General features: G+C 41.7%; 2 protein-coding genes across 3 annotated transcripts; both read right to left on the minus strand.

Annotated features, from left to right (window-relative positions):
- Window positions 1-813: 813 nt before the first annotated feature.
- LOC308315767 (uncharacterized protein) lies at window positions 814-11,031 on the minus strand. 2 transcript variants are annotated; one of them, XM_080763898.1, is made up of 3 exons: window positions 10,918-11,031; window positions 2,843-2,908; window positions 814-2,207 (listed from the first exon to the last, which is right to left on the minus strand). In XM_080763898.1, the coding sequence occupies exon 3, from the start codon at window positions 2,145-2,147 to the stop codon at window positions 1,158-1,160; it is 990 nt and encodes a 329-aa protein (XP_080620024.1). In that variant the 5' UTR covers window positions 2,148-2,207; window positions 2,843-2,908; window positions 10,918-11,031; the 3' UTR covers window positions 814-1,157. The 2 variants fall into 2 exon arrangements, with proteins under 2 accessions (XP_080620024.1, XP_080620023.1); XM_080763897.1 differs by having other exon boundaries at window positions 2,838-2,908.
- A 3,271-nt stretch (window positions 11,032-14,302) lies between these two features.
- Window positions 14,303-20,451, minus strand: LOC308314977 (chemokine-like protein TAFA-1; the record flags this gene model as incomplete). Its single annotated transcript, XM_080762801.1, has 4 exons — window positions 14,303-14,376; window positions 14,834-14,958; window positions 15,643-15,783; window positions 20,301-20,451. The coding sequence occupies 4 exons, from the start codon at window positions 20,449-20,451 to the stop codon at window positions 14,344-14,346; spliced, it is 450 nt and encodes a 149-aa protein (XP_080618927.1). The 3' UTR covers window positions 14,303-14,343.
- Between the last annotated feature and the right edge of the window lie 1,312 nt (window positions 20,452-21,763).

A 21,763-nucleotide genomic window follows, 5' to 3' on the forward strand; every position in this document is an offset into this window, starting at 1 on the left:
GGGCAGCAGTGGCTCAGGGGTAAAGTGGCTGGATGGTAATTGTAAGGTTGCCAGTTCGAACCCGGGAGTTATTGTCGAAGTGTCCATGAGCAAGATGCTGAACCCCTAATTGCTCCCGATGTGCTGGTTGGTGCCTTGCATGGTTTCCGCTGCCATCGGTGTATGAATTGGATTCCAATACCCAAAATCTCGGCCACTCGCTCACTCACACTCCAGCATGGCGGTGTTATGGTGAAATTGGTGAGCTGCTGAAATATGTGACAATCGTGTAGACATCACATAATGTCAGTGTCCGAATGCAAATCGTTGCAGGTTGTTCATTAGCAGAGTTCAACCTAGCGGTATTCAGGCCACATATTTAAAGACCTCCATGTAAGTTGAAGTCCACAAGATGGTAACATATTTCGGCAGGTCACCAATGCTGGAGTGACCGAGTGGGAGTGAACGAGTGGCCGAGATTTTGGGTATTGGAATTTGGCTTTAGGCCTGCTTGAAAGGTGGATTTCAGGTCTGTTTATAAGGGTGTCGCTCACTTTTTAGTTAGTCAGGTATGTGTCTAAGAAGTGATTATTCCATTTAGACCTGATATGAGGCTGAATCTAAAATTTTCAAACCAAAAATGGGTTCTAGTCTTACAATATGCAAAATGAAAGGTACGTACGTATACCATCTGGTTCATACAGTAAAGTTACATTTATTTCCTTACAAGCCTCTCTAACAACACGATGTACTGTCAATGTGAGTGTGGTACAAAACAAACAGCACATACTGGGTGTGTCCTCTCACAAAAGACATCAGAGTGAATTTAGTGAAATATGGACATCAGTTTATTGATTTGAGCTCACTCTTTTGTGGGCACTAACAGAGAAACTTTGCGTATGCTACATGCCTGGCTGTCACTTTTGGAGCAACAGAAAGCTCCTGTTTGTATGAGTAAAGGTATATGTTGTGTTGTGTATTGTATATTTTAATGTATTGTACCTTTTTAAAGTTTTTATTCACAGGATTGTTTGGAACCAATGTTTATACATTTGTGTCAAAAAAGCAACTAACTAACTAACTAACTATACGCCTACATTAAATACTCACAGATAATCACAGATGTTTTGCATTTTAACAGAAACACGTGATACCCGTCTAAAGTTACTGCTGCGAAATTAAACCTGACTTTCTATCGAAGCTAAAAAGTTTCCAAGTTCTTCTCTGAGCTTCTCAAGCTCCTCGATGGTTTGCGTATACTGCCTCGCAGAACTTTCAAAGCGAGCAGCGGCCAACGTGTCTTCGTGTTTCGTGAACCCGGCCGTGGATTCAGCGAAAGTTCTCTTCATGCTGTCGACGGCAGCCAGAGCGTTCCTGCTGCGCCTGGCGATGGCCTGCACCGTGGCACCAGGATCGTGGAAAGAGTCACAGATCGTTTTAACGGCCTCCAGCTCTTTCACAAGCGGGTCGATCGTTTCCTGGAACTCCTGCACGATCCTGATTTCCTTTGACTCAATGTGGCTGGCTTCGGCAGCTTCAGCCCACAGATTGATCGGAGCCGCTACGACCAGAATCGCAACGGTGGCCACGCCCAGTGCGGCGTGGTAGTACCACTGCACCGAGCCGCCTGACGATATGAGCGCACCGCCGATTGCACCACCCACAGCACCTATGGCCGCGCCTCCGGCCGCTCCGCCCATGACGCTACCGAAAACACCATGGATCGTGTCGACCGCACCGATATCGTCGAGCATCGTGTCACAGGCCGCCGTCACGACTCCGCCACAGGCCGCACCCATCGCACCAGTAAGAATGTTTTCAAAGGCCGTTGCATCAGTAAAAAATGTGTCACAGGCCGCCGCCACGACTCCGCCCCAAGCTCCGCTCATTGCGCCGGTAAGCGCGCCGACGCCCGCGCCCAGGACCGCACCTCCCACGGCCACGCACAGGCTGGGCAGCTTTCTGCCTGTCCGAGATTTGGGACACGCGCAGAGAGCGACGGCCAGCTCTCTCAACTTGTCGGCGGTCGCCCGAAGACGGCGGCCTTTGTCGCGAGTGAAGAGCGCGACGAAGGACACAGCGCTTTGTGTGAGCTTCCCCTGCAGGACGTTGTCGGTGTGAGACATGGTGCACAGAGTAGACTGGAGTCCTGGGTTTCCGTATTCCATCAACTCCAAGGCCTTCACATAGAGAGGGGAAGTCGGGTAGTAGTTTTGGCAGTTTCCACCCTGTGGTCCCGTTGTATCAGCGATTCAGCGTGCATGTGAACACAAAGAGATAAACAACACACATGATGTAAATGTTTTTGGTTTAGCCCAACTTAGAACACCAAAATGAAAGTAGAAATATATGTTCTTGCCTTTGATATATTATGGAGCTTCGTTTTCCAGCTTTATCAAGCCCCCCCATACAGTAGCCTATTAGCATGTATTGGTAATTTCTGCACTGAACGAAGGCCAAATAAACATGGGGAGTTTACTCCATGTTAAAGGCAGACAACAGAAGCTTGTGTGTGTGTGTGTGCGTGTGCGCACGTGTGCGTACGTGTTGTATTTTCCATTCATTTGAATACACCAATGACACTGAATATATGCTTTGTTGTTGTTGAATCCCATAATAAATACATACTGTATAAAGGCCTATTCATACTCCAGTTTTAGGTGATTAGGTGACCACCGAAAACTACAACATGAAGTCACGCCGCGGTTGTAAGAGACTCACCGCTCACCTAAACACTATTTCTCGGTTTTTACTAACCACGTTTCGGTGATCACCTCATCACATAAAACTGTAGGATGAATAGGTCTTAAATCCTTGTGTAAAGACTATAAAAGAAGAAAGGTGAAGACAAGTCATACCTTACATCTGGATGCACATGCTGTAGTGATAGTCTCTGAAGCCAAACTATCTCTTCCACAATCTTTGAATGCTGGAGAGGGAGAGAGAGAGAGAGAGAGAGAGAGAGAGAGAGAGAGGGAAAGCATTCAGATCTTTGAAACAACGTTGCCAGATTTCACGTTGTGACTTTACAGAAAAACAAGCCCAATGTTGCTTATAATAAGCAAACATGGCAAGCAAGCCATTCATAAATTACATGACCAAACCGGTATGTGTGGAGAGACTATTGTGTGACACCACACCAGGTGCATTCTTTCTGTGGAATGTGTCCTGGAGCAGAATTCCTAAAAGGATCAGTGGTGGAAAGTAACTAAACATACATTTTTGTCCCATTTCAAGTTTTAAAACTTGAAATGGGACATTCTGCATAATGATTACTTTTAGTACCTTAAGTACTTTTTTTTAAAGATATTTTTGGCCAAGACCAGCCTCGACAGCATTCCTTTTCGGTTTTGTGATCCGGTCGGGAACCCTCAATCTGAAACTTCCTTTCCCTCAAACCGATTTTTAGGAAGTTTCAGATTGAGATTTCCTGCCCGATGACTACAAAACAATGACTACAACATGACTGTACGAGTGTACAATATAATTCGCTCCCGACCGGATCACACTGCAATTTTGTAACACAGACCAGTGTGTGTCAGTCCTCCTAGCAGGAAGACCATCCTTCTGTATGAAATAATATGTTGTACTCATTTTGATTACCAGACCTTTACTAGAGTATTTCTACATTGCAGTATTGATACAATTAAGCTTCATCCACGTCACTTCAACCATATCTTCATGTAATGCCAGATGGAGCTGGCATGTGTTCCACATCTTCACAGTCCATGGTGCTACTGTCTTCATCTCACGGAGTAAGCAAAACAAACCGCCACAGCTGTTCTCAATAAACACTTTAAGCTTCTTAAATGCTGATTAAAGTGCACGGCTCTGTAGCAGATGGTTTATTGTGTCTTGATTAAGAGAGGCTGATGATTAAGACTGTTGTTAATGAGAGATGCATACAGTCACATCCAGAGGGTCCAGGTCAGTGCTGCTGTTACGCCTCCCTGACAGCAAGACGGTGTGATTTTACATTAAACAGATCACTTTTATAGCAGTTAGCAGCTGATTAAGTTGTGGATGGGTTTTTTCTCTCTCTCTCTTTCTTTCTTTTTTAAACAACCGGCATCAGGAACTAAACCGAATGAAAACAAATGATGGAGTTGTGCATGTATGAAGAAGATGACATCTAGACTTAGAGCAAGAGCTCTAATAATATGAGCAGAGAAGGTAGGGCAGTGAGTGTGCGTGTAGTTATTTGTATGTATAAGTTTCATATTTTAGTGATTTGAAGTTTTAGTTCACTTAATATAACATTTTAGTAAACATAGCTACAGTTGATTTAGTCGACTTCTAGGACTAAATGTAGGCCTACGTTAGCATCGCAATGCCTGATTTAAACTTAGCTGTGTGCCTAAAATAACCGATAGTGTGAGTGACACCCATTAATTCTTTATATTTAGGCAGGATGGAGTATACATTGTTTTATGTTATAATGTTTTACAGCATGGAGTTAAAGTGTTTTATATTACATTTAATGTTTTACATTTACATATGTCTGTTTACATTTGTAGGCAGGATGTACCGGTATGTATGTTATATAACAGTCAGGGAGGAAAACAGTATAAATATTATATTTCAGGTAACATGGAGGTAAAACAGTATTTGTACCAGTAAACGAGGGTGAGGTCATACACGCTGAAACAACATAGCTTCTTAATACGGTACAGTTGAACTATTAATCTGGGAATCATATACGCAGATCTAGTATGTCAAACCATATATGGCTATCCAGGGTTTGATGAGTTCCGTGTCGTGATCTTCATATATGGAGATCCAGGTGAGGATAGTCAGCTCCACATATGGAGTTGTACCAAGTTGTACCAACTAGGTTAATTTGCAAGTGTGACTCGTGTCGTGGCAACCACACTGGTTATCATGACACTGCATGTCACAATATATGGCCATATATTGACATCGTCTACGTCCCAGTGCGAAATGATCTGTTGATGAATAAGTACCCGATTAAGACAGATGCCTTCCTGTGCTGGCACGCCAACATGGACATGAAGCCGGTCACAAGCCGCCCACCATGCAGTCAGTACCTTACCAAGTAGGCTACTGCACCAAGCACGAGCCCTCTTCTGAGACTCTCAAGGAGGTTTCGAAGAAGTTGCATCACCAGCTAGGTCTGGTGATGCATTTGCCAAGGCACTGGTCGGCTCTGTGGGGGATCGCAACTATCATATGCCCATATATGGAGATCCCTGATGATGTCACGTAATGTCACGCATGACCATATATGGAGGTGTGACGGACAAGAGATGCAGGATCTCATAGTAAACCAGTAAGACGCGCAAACGCAGGAAGCGAACGCAGCTCGTACATACGTATTTGGGTTTTGGACGTATAGCTGCTTTGGGGACTCCTTATATGGTTATGGCTGAGTCATGGTGACACAAATCACTCAGCTCCATATATGAGCACAAAAGCGGGACAGACAGACATGATCTGCTAGGTCTCATAGTAAGTGCTCACTGCATTCGCAATAATAGTATTAAATAATATAATGCTTTATATTATTTTAGGCATCATGGAGTTAAACAGTATCTTTCTGCTGCTGCTCTGTGTCACTCTGTGTATCCAGCCCGGATCCTGTAGCAACACAACAGGTATGTAGACTACGTGCACACACAGTGTAGGAACATGTGAGATGGTTGCAGATCATCGATGTAGTGTTGTAGTAGCCTACTCGAGTGCGGTCTCGACTCCACATTTTCATTTACTCTGTGCAAGACCTACGCTGGAGAAGGTATCATTTTTTGGGGGCCGGAAGTTGTGGGAAGTTGAGTGTTGTGATTGGTCGAAAAAATATAGTATCCAGGGGAAATACATCTGACGGATGTTACGGTCCGACACTTTCGCCAATACCGTCTCTGCCTTAGGTTGTGACCAGGCTTTTCTCTTCGTCTTTGCAGATGAGTAAGCCTGGGACCGAGGCTAGTCTCGTGTCAGTCTCGCTCATAATTTGAGGTCTCGACTTAATTGGACTTGTTTAGGTGGACTCGACTACAACACTAGTACTGTATGTATAGTATTGTGTACTAATGTTGTGTATGTTATATTTATAGGAACATGTGAGGTGGTTGCTGCTCATCGATGCTGCAATAAGAACAAGATTGAAGAACGTTCTCAAACTGTCAAATGTTCCTGTTATCCTGGACAGGTAAATCAAAATGGAATAGAATCATTTAAATTACCGTAATTCAATATAATATAATTAAATAATAATAATCAAATGTATGATTACCTGGACAGGTGGCAGGAACCACCAGAGCGGTGCCGTCCTGTGTTGAAGGTAAGATACTTATATTAAAGGCGTAGTTCAGATTTATTTAACTTAAAGCGTAGGACACACTTAATACAGTGGTTTGTATCGTTTACCTATTTCTACCATGTAGCTCAACTTTCGTTCAATTTTGGACCCACTGTCATATGGAACTATTGCTGGCAAAAAATAGTTCCATGTGAAATTTGCTCTATATGGTAGAAACAGGTCAACAATACAAATTACGCTCTAGTTTTGTGGATACATTTATTTTTAACGAGTTGCCCCCAGAGTCCAGATCCCAACCAAAACCAGACCAAAACTCCCACCACGGAACCGCGATCAATTATTACCTTACAACCACTATATTAAGGGCAAGTATTTCCTACAGCTTTAAGTCTAAAAATGTGAACTAAACCTTTAATGGCTCCATCGTAATAATAGTATTAATAATGATGTTATAGGGTCCATCGTATACATCAGAGGTTCTGGTGTCAGAACTATGTTTAGGTCGTTACAATTTAGGCATTTAGCATGGAGCTCTTAAAGGAGAATTTCGTGCTAGAAGGCTTTCTCACCTTTAGTTGTTTAGACCTCATAAAAGTGGTCCAGTTGTTATTTTGTGAAAAAATACACATAATTTTGGTTGGGTAGGGCTGCAGCTTGTTTTTTTCACAAAATAACAACTGGACCACTTATGAGGACTAAACAACTGCAACTAAAGGTGAGAAAGCCTTATAGTACGAAATTATCCTTTAATCCAGATCGATTTAGAACAGTACGTGGTAATACATCAAATACATAGAAAGTCATCAAGGATAATGAGCAAGCAAAGAACCTGATATCTGTCTAACAGTAGATTATCTGTACAGTGAGGCTATGAGTATACATTAAAGAGTGCTACAAGCTATATCTACACTCTACAGTGTTATAAACATTATATTTTAGGGTCCAATGTACCTGATTTATCAGAGGTCTTGGTGTCAGAACTATGTTTATGGTGTTATAGGGTCCATCGTACGCCAGAGGTCCTGGTGTCAGATGGAACCATGTTTGGTCTCAGAAGAATGCAGAGTTCTCCCGGACCTCAGTGGCTGGTCCTGCATCTCCGGGAACAAAGTGAGGACCACCAAGGTGAGGAGGTTCAGGGCTGGATGTGGGTGCGACTCCATTACAAATGTCTTGCTAAAGGGCTAATTAACCGGGGGTTAATTAACTGACAACATTGTGTTCTTTTGCAGGTGACACATTAACGCTGACATGACAGACTGTCATTCTACCTGACGCCACTAGACTTGAGGACACCGACTAGCGCAGTGGTTCCAAAACCTTTTTAGCCCGTGACCCAAAAGAGAAATGTTATGTCTCCCAGGGACCCAAACGAGTGAAAATAGCCGATCTACCGCTCTCACAACGTGTTGCATCACGTCATGTTGTGAGAGCCGTAGATCGGCTGCTGTCACTACTTATTAAACATTTGGGGCACATTTGGAAATACCGCATTGGAGCGCACTCGCCTAGTTTGCATTGTACAGTGCGCTCTGTGCACTATTTCCGAACGTGCTCTACTTTTCTAATCATTAGAAAACAAAGAAGATGTAAGAAATTCCATACATTAGAATCTAATGTATGGAATTTCTTAGATTTTTCATTCATTTCTTCATGAAATTACTGAAGAAAAAAACCAAACACTGAATTTAGTTTTTAATTCGTGAAAATGTTTGCTTCCCTTTTTTGGGAATGTTTTTTGAAAATGTTTTGAAATAATAAAAAAAATGTAGGAAACAAAAATAAATAAAAGGGACCTATAAAAATCTGTCCGCGACACAGTTTTTGTTTTTCAGTTTTATAGTCTACTGAAGTACCACCTCAGATAATATTCTGGCCCTCCAAGTACCACCATAATAACTGATGTTAAAATACAGGAGTATACATGCACTTTTTGTTCCATTCCTAAGCCAATAATGCTGCTGCTCTGACAAAACACTAATCACAACTGATGATATTTCTAATGTTATAAATTCTCAAATATTCTATTAACGGCTAGGTGTGCTGTCATTTCAGCATGGCTGGATAGCCTAATATTTTATTCTCCTTTTTTGGGCGACTTCTCTGTGTACCACCAGAGGAGGGCTCAAGTACCACCAGTGGTAGTAACAGTGGTTGGGACCCTCTGTACTAGACTAGACTCTAGTCTAGTACAGAGGGTCCCAACCACTGTTCTAGTGGCTTCAGGTAGAATGACAGTACTGTCCTCTAGTCACTAGAGGACACTGTACTGTCATTCTACCTGAAGCCACTAGAGGACACTGTTGACCACGGGAACACTGATATAATGTATGTATTGATGAACTCAAGTCAGATTCTGGAAAACTTCTGTTTTTTTCAACCAAGGTTCATGTTTTAGGTTGTTATTAGAGAAAGTAATAGATGAGTGTTATTTCTTTTTTCATTTGCTGCTTTCTTTCGTTTTAGCGATTTTTGACAGGGGGCATTCGAACATGGTCCTAATTATGTATTTATTTCACAAAGAAATATGGTGATTTTCATAGTACTTAGTCCTACTGACCCCAAGAAATTATATCGGTCCAGAAAATATCACGGGATCTATTATATGTGACATATTGAGCCTACTACACACAGTATGGCATCCCCCTAGTACCTCTACCTTCACATTCAGTAGATACTGTGAACTTTTGTGGCAACATGTCATTTATTGGGGTCTAGTAGGACTATAGTAAATATATTTTGTAAAAAAGGATGCATTTGCTAAAATCGCTAAAACGAAAGAAAGCAGCAAATGAAAATAAAACAACACTCACCTTTTACTTTGTCTAATAACCTAAAACATGAACCTAAAGTTGTCCTTTAAGTCTAATCACTTTATTTATTTGTTCTTATTTGTATGTCAACTCTTACATGTATCCTGTGTTTGGTTCCATTTATTTTATTTTATGTAATTATTTTTATTTTATTAGCCTATTAGTCTATTTTAACTGTATACATTGTGTTTGTTTATTGTATAATTATTTGTATGCATTCTTACCAGTTTGCGTTAGCTTTTTGCTGCTGAGGCTCAACAAGGATAAAAAATAAAGCTGTATTTTATTATCTTTTATTCCCTGATGGAATTGATATCATGAGGAATAACATGCTACAGGATTCAAAACCACAAATATTATTTCCTGAAGCCTAAAACCTGCAAACTGTAACTTTCGTTAGTGACTGTTCCAATATGTATGGTACAGTATATGCAATACTCTAGGACACTGGTGGTTTCCATACTCAGTTTATGATAACAATGTAGGCATTTATCAGACACTCGTATCCAGAGAAGGGAACAAAGTGGCATTCCGACGCAACGCCACTCTGACTACGTGGCTTCCGTGTGCAGTTAGGGTTAGGGACAAGGTTAGTATTGAGTGCGTTGGAATGGCTCTGCATTCTATGTGATCCTATAGTTTACTGAGACACTACACTGTCTCTCTGCATTCTATAGTTCATTGAGACACTACACTGTCTCTCTGCATTCTATAGTTTACTGAGACACTACACATTCTCTCTGCATTCTAGTTTACTGAGACACTACACTGTCTCTCTGCATTTGATTCTATGATCCTATAGTTTACTGAGACACTACACTGTCTCTCTGCATTTTATGATCCTATAGTTTACTGAGACACTACACTGTCTCTCTGCATTCTATGTGATCCTATAGTTTAGGTTTTTTTTTTAATAAACCATAAAAAAGCATCATTGTAGAAAAATAAATCTGTTATCCATCCACATAAATGTTGCCTCAATCAGACTAACGATAACAGATACCATTACCATCAATACCAATAATGCAGGCACACTTTGGTAGGCCTGTAGCCTTGTACTCATCATTGAACCATATATAACTTGCAGTATAGGCCTGAGCGAACAAAATAAATGGTATCCTATAAAATGTAATTACTATGGGCACGGTTTGGATGACAATATAGTCTTTGCAACAGATAACAGATAAACATTTATGTATTTTTTAATAATCGATTTAGATCCTATTACCGATTAATCGGACCCATCCCTAATATGTTGTATAGTAACATAGGAACACTGACCTTTACACAAGGTCCTTCACATCAGGACTCTGGTAATTCCATTATATTTTTATGGTAATTTTAATTTACCGTCACAATGCATTATGTCACACAGTGATGTCACAGTTTGCACGGCAGTGTGCACGAGGACAAAATAAGACCCAGCATAAATGTACACACCCACATATGCACACACACGGGTGTGCACACACTCATACAAACATGACACACACCCCCACACAAACACACACAAACCAGGTTCGCAGCAGGTCACACATAATTACATTAAAACATGCCAGTAGAGATGGACTTTATCGTTTTAGCAAACTATACATAAACTTCTGATTTCATTTACAAGCCCACATGTGCAAAACATCTTTATATCAGTTTAACATGGCAGCAACAGACAGCCTGTCAGTTGGTATGTCAAAACCTGTTACTTTTCAGCAAATGAAAAACAGAATTCTGGTCCAATGTAGTTCTTATTTAGTCACAAGCTCTTGTTAATAATTTGTATTGGTTAAATCTTTATCCTCCCCCCCCCCCCCCCCTTTTATATTATAAACACGTGTTAAGTATAAATACCTTGTTGTCTCCGCCATGGCGAAGGCGTGGCTGAGGTCAGGTGGTCAGTGGTTCAAGGGTCAGGTTGCATTCAGGCATCGTCTACCTCTCTGCATTGGTTGTGTTCAACACTCGAACCCTGCAGGTCTCCCACGTAGAAAGCCAACATCTTAACCACTAGCCTAAAGGGGAATAGGCTCTATGCACCATATCCATATTGGACAGACATTGGGCCTCTTCCTTACTTCCTTCAGTCACAGGTGTTGCCAATTTTACTAATAAAGGCTCTGTTCCATAGCACAGTGGTTCTCAAACCTCTTAACTGTTTGTTCCATTCTGGTCACACAAGGAATTAAGATAAGATGAGGTCCAATTTATTTACAATATGGCTGCATAGAGCTTATTCCTCACTCGGCTCAACAAAGTAACAGCATGCATGTAGATCCAGTGTCCAGGCTAAGACTGTTTTATTCTATTTATTTTGTTGATCTGATTCCAATAAATAGACCAAAAAACATCAGATTTGTGTTGCCAGTGTGAACGTAGAGCAAAGGCAAACAGACATATCTACACAATAAAATAAATACTAATAAATAAATAAAACAATACAATACAAATCGAGAAAAGGTTGAGGAATCAAGGCTCAAAATGCCCTCTACCCCCACTCTCCTCGATCAGCAATAGCAAAAACACATCTTTGTACATTTCTTACATTTTTCTTTTACATAAAGTAAGTCCTTGATTTAGTCAGTGAGTTGAGTTTCTGTTTCATAAAACAGAACGTGTTATGGGTTATGGTTAGGGTAGCCTCGGAAACTACAGGCGTTTTGTTTTCAAAGGAGAAAAAGAAAAGCCAGAGCGAGCTGAGCAGTGGGAGTGAACTTTGTATTTCGGTAAACCAATAACAGAGGGGTGTCACTCCAAATTTGGTGACGTCAGTGATCTCCGCTGCATTCTACTGGGGAGGGAAGGAGGGGGGTGGAGGGCCCATAGGTTGGTCAACCAATAGGAAGCCGGTATCGGTCTCCAGTGCTAGTTTGTTCAGCCCTTCAGGTTATGGTTAGGATTAACCATACATGTAGGTTTCTAGTGTTCTCACGAACAGAGGAATGGTTCCTATTGTTCTAATGAACTGAGGACCTTCTGACCAACTGGAACGGACCATCAGGCCAATGTGGTGGGAGGGTGTTGGTGGTTCTGTATGTGGTCTTGTGGACTGTGGAGGTTTATTTACTTTAATGTAATGAAGGGTCTAGGAATGCATGCATGGCCCCTGGGCCTTAGTTGCGGATGTAGGGGGATTCACCACTATGCCTGGGTCCCTGGGCCTAGTGGTGGATCCATCCATTCATCCATCCATCTTCAACCGCTTATCCCTAGTCATGCCGCGGGGGCAACAGCTCTACCATTCCCATCAGAATTTGGAGATATAAACTCTCTAACTAACTCATCCTTGTTCTGCTTGGGGGTCTCCTTCCAGTGGAACATGCATCGAGGACCTCCCTAGGGAGACGCCCGAGAGGCATCCTAACCAGATGCCAGAAACACCTACGCTGGCTCCTTTCCAAGCGAAGAAGCAGAAACTCTACTCCTGAGTCTCTCTCATGTGACTGAACTTCTCACCCTATCTCTAAGGGAGATGCCAGCCACCCATAAATCTGAGAAAAGTAATTTTGGTCGCTTAATATCCGCGACCTCATTCTTTCGGTCATGATCCACACTTTATGACCATAGATAAGAGTAGGAACGAAGATTGCTCGGTAGACGGAACGAAGATTTCTCGGTAGACAGAAAGCTTACGCTAGTGGTGGATGTTGGGGGATACACCGTTATGCCACATAATTGGTCCGATTCACTAAGCTGTTTACACCCATATTTTAAGACATCTGTCCTCTGTCTGTCCTGAAGAAGACATCTGTTCGGGGGTGCAGTCATTAGCACTGTCGCCTCACAGCTAGAAGGTCCTTGGGTTCGATTCCTGCCGGGGACGCTGTGAGCACTGGAAGCGTGTTCTCTCCTCCACGTCATCAGCGCCCATACCCTAGGTGGGGTTGGCAAAAGGGCCTTTCTGTGTGGAGTTTGCATGTTCTCCCCATGTCCCCTATGGTAGGTAAACAAAAAACATGCAGTAATCCTGGTCTCTATACTGCCTCCCCGTGGTCAGCCGGGGCGCCTGACGGAGGGGAAAGGAACTGGTTGGAATAGCATGTTCCTTCCACACGATACGTCCAACTGGGGAAACTCCCCCCTGTCAGGTGATAAGAAGCTGCTCACTCCTCGTGCAAGCATTGAAGGAAGCATGAGCTCAGTTCAGGGCTCTCCCCAGGTTGGCAGAGGGAGAGTAGCGCCCAGGATTACAGTTTAGGCATTTGGCACCAGGTGAAAAAATAGGGGTTACAAAATCGTCACGTGAGATAGCCATCTGTCCTGTCTGTCCTCATATACAAGAAGACATCTGTCCTCTTCGCATAATGAGAAGGGAAGTGCCTCTAGAAGACATCCAGGTGTTTTTCCTGCTGTTCCCATTCCTTCCTCCTTGACAGTGAAGGTGAATAAAAACAGAAATAGTTTTGTCATCACCATCGGTGTTCTCTCTGCTTTTTCTGTTTTCTCAACAAGCCTCGACAGCAACTGTGCCTCGACACGCCACTGTGAGCTTGTAGATCTACAATTGTCGGATGTGCTGTGAGCTTGTACTGTACATCTGCTATTTTCAGGGATCTGCTATCTGCATCTGCTATTTCACAGCAAACGACTAAAGTCCAAATCAGCCTGATGTGTTTATCAGTTTTCACAGGTTATTTTGACATGTTTTCACACTAAGATGTAATTCACTCCTTAAAAGTAAAGTACGTTTGGATGTCTTTCGTTACGTTCCAATGAGTGAATATAACATTTATTTAGTAAGCAGAGAAAACCCAGCAGAGCAGAAATAGACTGAAATCTTTATTTTTGTTTCCCCCAGGCTGAATGATGGATATACTGTAGTCTGGGTCACGTCTAAAATCTTTGTTTCATTCTTTACGGGTCCAATAAACAAGCATACTAAAACTAAACGTAACTTAACAAATATCACACCTGTGTGAAGTGAGGGGCGCTAATATATTAAAGTCTAACTCATGTTGATTAGGTAATAATGATGCAAAACAAACGGTGCAAAGTGCAAACACAAACATTAAACGCCATTAACAATAATGAGACACATTATGACGTAAATTGTCAACAACTTCCTACAGGATAATAGCATCAAAACAATGTTTTAAATATGTTTTTATTATCTCATGCATTCCATTGAGCTGGAGCACAAATGGACAATTAATTATAGTCTTCATTGATTATTATGCATTATTGGTCACTGCTATAATAAACAATAATTGTAATAAATTATTATGTTAATTTCCACGAACCTGTAAGTCCAGCTCATCTTGCTGCTGGTCACCTTTACGGTCAATATGTAGATGTTGTGAAGGGATGTGAGTTCTATAGGAGAAACATTATTAGTAGTGTTATTGTTATTATTGTCATTATTGTTAATCGTTGATTAATCACCTTTACTTTTCTGTTGGTATTCACTCTCATATTGAGCAACCTGAGCATAGGTTAGTTACATTAGAGGTAGTTTTAATCCAGAGTTAGTTCAGTTTTACCCTGGTAGTTTTATATAGAGGGTATGCGTGTGACATCATCATCAAACCCGGAAGTTATGCGGGAACGCCTACTGAGTGGCAAAAAACTACTTTCTGGCCTTGACATCCCATGTATCCAAACAGAAAAGTTGTATTTGATTGCATTAAATGACGTTAAACGACATTAAACTCACTTTGTCACTCACTTTGCCATTCGATTTGCCACTCGATCTGCCATTCACTTTAGGCATGTGCATACCCTGTATTACGGTAGGTAGGTTAGTAGGTTTACATTAGAGGTTAAACCTTACCCTGGTAGTTGTAATCTTGTTGCCATGGTAACACATCCATCCAGAGTTGTCGGGCAGCGTTTTGCATTCTTCGTCCTCCAGACACGGTTCCATCTCACACCACCACCTCCCTATCACTATGGATGCTACGACAAAGAGAAGATCACTATGGATGCTACGACAAAGAGAAGATCACTATGGATGCTACGACAAAGAGAAGATCACTATGGATGCTACGACAAAGAGAAGATCACTATGGATGCTACGACAAAGAGAAGATCACTATGGATGCTACGACAAAGAGAAGATCACTATGGATGCTACGACAAAGAGAAGATCACTATGGATGCTACGACAAAGAGAAGATCACTATGGATGCTACGACAAAGAGAAGATCACTATGGATGCTACGACAAAGAGAAGATCACTATGGATGCTACGACAAAGAGAAGATCACTATGGATGCTAAGACAAGGAGAAGATCACTATGGATGCTAAGACAAGGAGAAGATCACTATGGATGCTACGACAAAGAAGATCACTATTGATGGTGTAAAGACAAAGAGAAGATCACTATGGATGTAAAGACAAGGAGAAGATCACTATGGATGCTAAGACAAGGAGAAGATCACTATGGATGCTAAGACAAGGAGAAGATCACTATGGATGCTATGGTGTAAAGACAAGGAGAAGATCACTATGGATGCTAAGGGGTTAAAGTCAAGGAGATCACTATGGATGCTAGGACAAAGTCAAGGTGAAGATCACTATGGAAGCTAGGGCAAAGACAAGGTGAAGATCACTATGGAAGCTAGGACATATCTACTCACCATCTACACACGACGGTCGGTTCCGGGTCGTTCCGGCCACTTTTCCTGGCAGACAGGAACATTTAACGGTCTGTGATCTTTCCTCAATGCGATTCTTGTTGCAGCATCTGTGAGCAGCGATGACCTCACATGTTCCTCCCTCTGAAGAAACAGAAACATGAATGTTAATCTGATGGAGTCCTCAAATCTTTGTGTGATAGGAACCTCTTTTTATATAAAAAAAAAATCACACCTGTGTGGAGTGAGGGGCGCTAATATATTAGTCTAACTGATGTTGCTATGATTAGGTGATGTAATGGTGATGTAAAACAAACAGACAAAACAAACATTAAACTCTCTTTATTGTTAATGGCATTTAATGTTTGTTTAACTAAAAACAAACATTTAACCTGTATATAGGAGGGGCTAGCGCCCCTCAACAACTTGAACCCCAGCATTCCTATTCTGAGGGGAATAATTAAATGAGTAGGAGTGGACTGAAGCTACTAGACCCTTTGACCACCTCTTACTCATCTCTCCCTATCTCTCTCTGCCCACCGGTCACTCACCTCTCTCTCCATACAGTGCATTAGAGAGAGAGAGAGAGAGAGAGAGAGAGAGTACAAATTAGAGATGTCCCTATAGTGTATCGGTATGGGAAAAGTATCGCATCGGCCCTTATTTGGTCATAACGGTATTGGCAAATATGCCAGTCTAACCACAGATCCGACAGTTTGCTTTGGAGTTGCCCAAACTGCAAGTGCACATTTGAATGAGGAGTCTGCTATAAACATAACACGAGATATATAGCTAGACAGCTATAAACACTATTCCCGGTCGGTGGACTTCAAAATAAGATCTTTTTATTTTTGTATTATTATAAATATTATTCTCTGGTATCGGTATTCGGTATCGGCTTACACAGAAATGGTGTTATCGGGATCGGATCGGAAAACAATCGGGACAAATGGACCGTTACAGGTCTGCGTATTGTTGTACTGAGCTCCGGCTTTCTTCAATGCATGCAAGTGAGCAATCCGCTTAACCCCGGTAGGGCTGGGCGATATGACAAAATCTCATATCACAATATAGAATTTATTTTATCACGATAACGATATACTCACGGTATAGCTTTTTTTCCGATACCGATTTTTTATCTGAGAAATAGATTGTTTTTCTTTTCTTTTTCAGGTCGAGTACTTGTACTGTACTGTACTGTACTGTACTGTACTGTACTGTACTGTACTGTACAAGCTCTCCTCCCTGGCCTCTGTCTGCGTGTTAGGCTGCACAACAGTGACACTTGGTGGTGACAATAATTATGCTATTTCCATGCTCAGATACAGGGACAACAGGAAAAGAACACTTATGCCAATATCAAACTTATGCCAATTACAATTACAATAATGACAACCTAGAACCATTCATACGTTGGCGTTAGAGCATGACCCCATCATAAACCACTGAAAAGACCATTGAACATCTATATACGTTTTTGGCAGTGAAGTGTTGGATTTAATAGGATGTCTAAAGACGTTCTTGGCAGTCAATAAAGATGTAGCAGCGGTCCTTCTTACTGCAACTCATTTTAATTGCAGAAGACAAGCCCCACATTTCCCCCTTTGATCTATTTAAAATAAATAATGAAACATTAAAATAACACAATTAAAATAATAAACTAGCTAGTAAAAGAACAGATTTAACTCTGATGTCTGTGCTGCTATAAAGCAAACAACCACAGGATCAAGGAAACGGGCTCTAAATGTGGAAACCACAACAACCAGTGGAAGAATAAATTATAATCTAATACAAATGCAAATGAGGCCCTGTGGTGTTATTCAGCTCACAGGTGTGCAGGATGCTTTTCAACAAACCATAACAGTTGTTGCTACTAGTTTGGAGCAGAAACCTCGTATCTCCATTTTTGAGGGGCGCTAGCCCTTCCTATGCACAGCCTTATGAGCACAGAATGTACTCAGCTGATTGGCTGAGCACGGAATGTGATGTATGATTGAACATGTATGACGATAATAACTTCACAGTACACAAGTGTGATACTTAATAAATGCTATATGTGTCAATTAATAGTACCCCATCAACTCTGCCAAACTAGCCTGGTTCAAGATTTTAAACATTTCAAACAGTAGGCCAGGAGGAAAGGAAAACGAAAACACAACAAAACAATCCTTCTTCCACTAGGAAGACTTCAGATCATGGCTCTGTGTTCATGTTGGCACCATCTTACCCTGTGCCGGTTTTATAGGAGTTGAGACCCCTGGGCTAGAGTAATCTTTTTAGCGCGGGCGTTCGTGTTGGCCGAGAAATATTGCAGGGGAGCGGCAAAATCACCCTAATATAATAATAAACACAAATCTCACTTGAATTGGATTGCTTACAATTTTCAAAAGAAGTGGCACCATGTACATGGTAACATGGTACCATGTATATGGTAAAATGGCACTGCATGCAAAATATAATAATTTATTATAAATGTTTGAGAAAATTATACTGTCTTACATATAATACACATAATACATGGAATACATAGCAAGTTATGAAGTATTATAATACTTGATATCATAAGTCATTATAATAAATAAATAATGTGTTGTGATTACGGTTATAAAGTATTATGATTATGTATGAGCGCGTATAAATATAATCATACATGGTTATGAGAAGAGTATAATGTCTTATATGTGTTCATAATGCATTATAAACATGGGATGCATAGCAAGTATTACGAGTTTTTTTGGAAATCTCTTCACGAAAAATGAATGGGGTCTGGAATGATGGAACCAGAAAACAGCCCCCAGCTAACTCCATTGGACCCTCAAATTGTCTGTCTGCTAAAGGTGTGACATCATTTTGTAGTTTTCGGTGGTCACCTTATCACCCAAAACTGGAGTATGAATAGGCCTTAAAGCAGCTAACTCCAACCCCTCTCTCCCGCTCATGCAAGTATCTGGCAATACAATATATAAAGTCACAATACCAACTTTGATGAGGCAGTGTTGCCTCATCGCAAAGAAATATATGGTTTTCTTCATTTCCTGATTTTCTTTTTCATTTCCTTCCTAAGGAATTTGCCACCATTCTCACTCCATACTTTATATTACAAACAACAAGATGTGGAACCTTTTCTAATCTCAGTTTCCGATGGTGATGGTGGTAGGTTAGACTCCAGGGTTTTGATGGCGGTAGGTTAGAGGGGAAGCTGAACTTTAATGATTTACTGCTGCTCTACCAGGCTGACCTGCTGGCATCAATTCATGACCCGTCACCCTCAATGCTGCCACCAATCCACCAGCGCACGCTCGCACACACACGCACACGCACGCACGCACACACGCACACACGCAAATGTCCCATGCCAAAGTCAGCGGTGATGCAGTATTCTGACTTTATACATTGTCAGATACTTGAACAATATTATATATTATATTATCATCACAAATACAGCTCAAGTGGAGTTAGGAGGGTTTTGACTATAAAATGTGGATGTTGTTAACATGCGAACACAGTAACACACTCTATACCTGGTCATTTTCCAAAGGCCTGGACATATCCAACGTCGCTCTGGCCAAGTCTGCGTGATTTGATCATTTCTGTAAGACGGTGGTTCCCAAAGAGGGGTCCGGGTCCTTGAGGGAGTTAACTTCCAGGGGGTCCCCAGCTAAATGTTAGTTTGTAACCAAATGGACCCTTATGGGTTTGTAACTCTGAGAGTGTACAAATGGAACCAAATATATTTGGTTCTATTTGTACACTCTCAGAGTTAAATTAACATTGATGATATTTGTACACTCTCAGAGTTAAATTAACATTGATCTCTGGGGGTCCCAGAGATATAAATGCCATTACATGGGGGTCCATACTATAGACTAATGCATGTAGGGTCCTTGAAATTCAACGGGTTGAGAATCACTGCTAGAGCCGGGACCATGGGGCATATCTCTTCAAATGGGGGTCCGCGGGGCTAATTAGTGTCAATTTGGGGGTCTGTGACGTGAACATGTTTGGGAACTCTGTTCTAAGAAAGCTAAAGGTCTGTGCACGGAAAAATTCAAAAAGACATAATCACAAAAGGATTCATCACGGAAGCCGCCAGTGACAAATGTATGCAGGCTTCCTCTTCCATACCTGTCCGCCCTTGGGGCCCAGTAAACGAGCTTGTAAAACATTTTCAATTCAATTCTGAAGTTAAAGGTCATCTTCGGCAAGAAAAGCTGCAATCTCATCTGAGAAATAACGTGCTGGTAAAGACAGAAAGCTGAACACAGATGGCGTAAAACAAATCTCTATATTCATCATGACCTCTATAAAGAGAGACTTCACGTTCATCATTTGGAACTGAAGAAATGCAAGGCGGTCATTCTTCTGACATCATTGCTAAAAGCAGAAACAATCCATGTGCTTTGTCTGCAACTGTCGACAGATTAACCAATCCTCCTGCGTCTGTAGCCTCTGAACATTATCCACCAGAGCCTGCCATGAATTTTCCTTCCTTTTGCTGTATTTCAAACAGCTACTTAACATTAAACAATGGACTTGATATATGTTCCAGTCAGGTTTTCGACCACATCACAGCACTGAGACTGCTCTTGTAATGTGATCGCCACATTACTGCGTGCATGCGTGCGTGCGTGAGTGCGTGCATGTGTGCGTGCCAGACTGACCTATCAGGATGGATGTTGGTCCAGCCCTGGTCCCAGGATGCTGTTTGATGGTTGGATGCTGGATGCTGGTTGGATGCTGTTGGATGGTGTCATAGAAGCTGGCCTGACACAGTTGGATTGCAATGGATACACTGAGCCACGCCCCCAACATGTCGGTAGCACTAAGACACGCCCCCAACATGTCTGCAACAAACACACACCAACACAAAATACACACTGCATCAACACACAACCTGTGCTAAAACCTTAGTATAAACATACTCTAAGGCCCTCATTTATCAATCAAGTGTAAAATCTGCCACAGATTCGAGTGCAGGTTTCGTAGTACACCCACGTCGCCACGGCATTTATAAAGTGATCGCAAACAGCTGATCCTTCCTTAATTTCGTTCTGACGTTAATAAATGTTACGGCTGAAATCTATCTGGCGCGCCCTATGAAATTAAGCCTCGCCCTCGTTTTTGCGACATGAACAATTGCTATACGACCTGTGGAATCCATGGTTACAGGAGAAAAAAAAGTTTCTCCCGTGCCTTGCGGCTCAACGTTTATGTAGTGATTTGATCATTGATGAACGAATCATAAACATATGGATGAAGGCTTGCCGCTTGCATGTGTGCCGGGTATTTGTTGGCGACGCACGCCGTGGTCCCGTCCTCCCGACCCCCGAAAATGAAAATTATCTGAACTGTCAAAGCACTTATTTAAATGTTGAATGATTAAGCCCCTTACGCCTATAGCCTGCTACAATTGCAAATAGGCAAGCTGTATGCTTGTCATTGTCACTTGGAAATAAAGGCGTGCAGTTCATTTATGCCCTTTTTATAATATCACAGTGATGCCGCATCACCGCATGCATGCGCTCCCAAATCATCTAACAAGTGCACTCGCATAACAAGGCCAGTAAAGCACTGTTTGATTAAGCACAAACTAATACATTGTAAACATGTTATATTGTTTTGAATTGCGCAATTATACTGGAAATCTCTCTTTTTCTTTTTTTTACATGTATATACACATACCGTTTTATATTAACATTTTAGGAGTGAAAACATATGTTTAGATGCCTGTGACAGCATGTCAGCAGTTCATGCTGCTCCACTTGTGTACGACAGAAAAACAGCCGAGGACAAAGCGTACGACAGCTCCCGACCAGACGTGACTTTTTGTCCTACTCAAGTTCAATTTCAAGCTTTGCCGGAAATGGTAAATGCCCAAAATGTCGGTAATTTCGGCGTGAACCCATATTTTGGCGTACGCACGGTTGATAAATGAGGGCCTGAATCTCTATCCACAAGGGCATGGATCCTCTAAGGTTCCCAAGCTGTGATGCGTGCACCCTTTGTGGTGTATAGAGCAGCTGCGGGAGTATACATCAGCTGCGTGTCTCTCAGTGCAGTAACATTCCGTGATTATTTGCCATGATCATATAAAGAAATTAAAATAATTATAATGAGTGCCTTC

The sequence above is a fragment of the Protomyctophum bolini genome (assembly GCF_963924005.1).
Source record: "Protomyctophum bolini genome assembly, chromosome: 5".
Taxonomy (NCBI): domain Eukaryota; kingdom Metazoa; phylum Chordata; class Actinopteri; order Myctophiformes; family Myctophidae; genus Protomyctophum; species Protomyctophum bolini.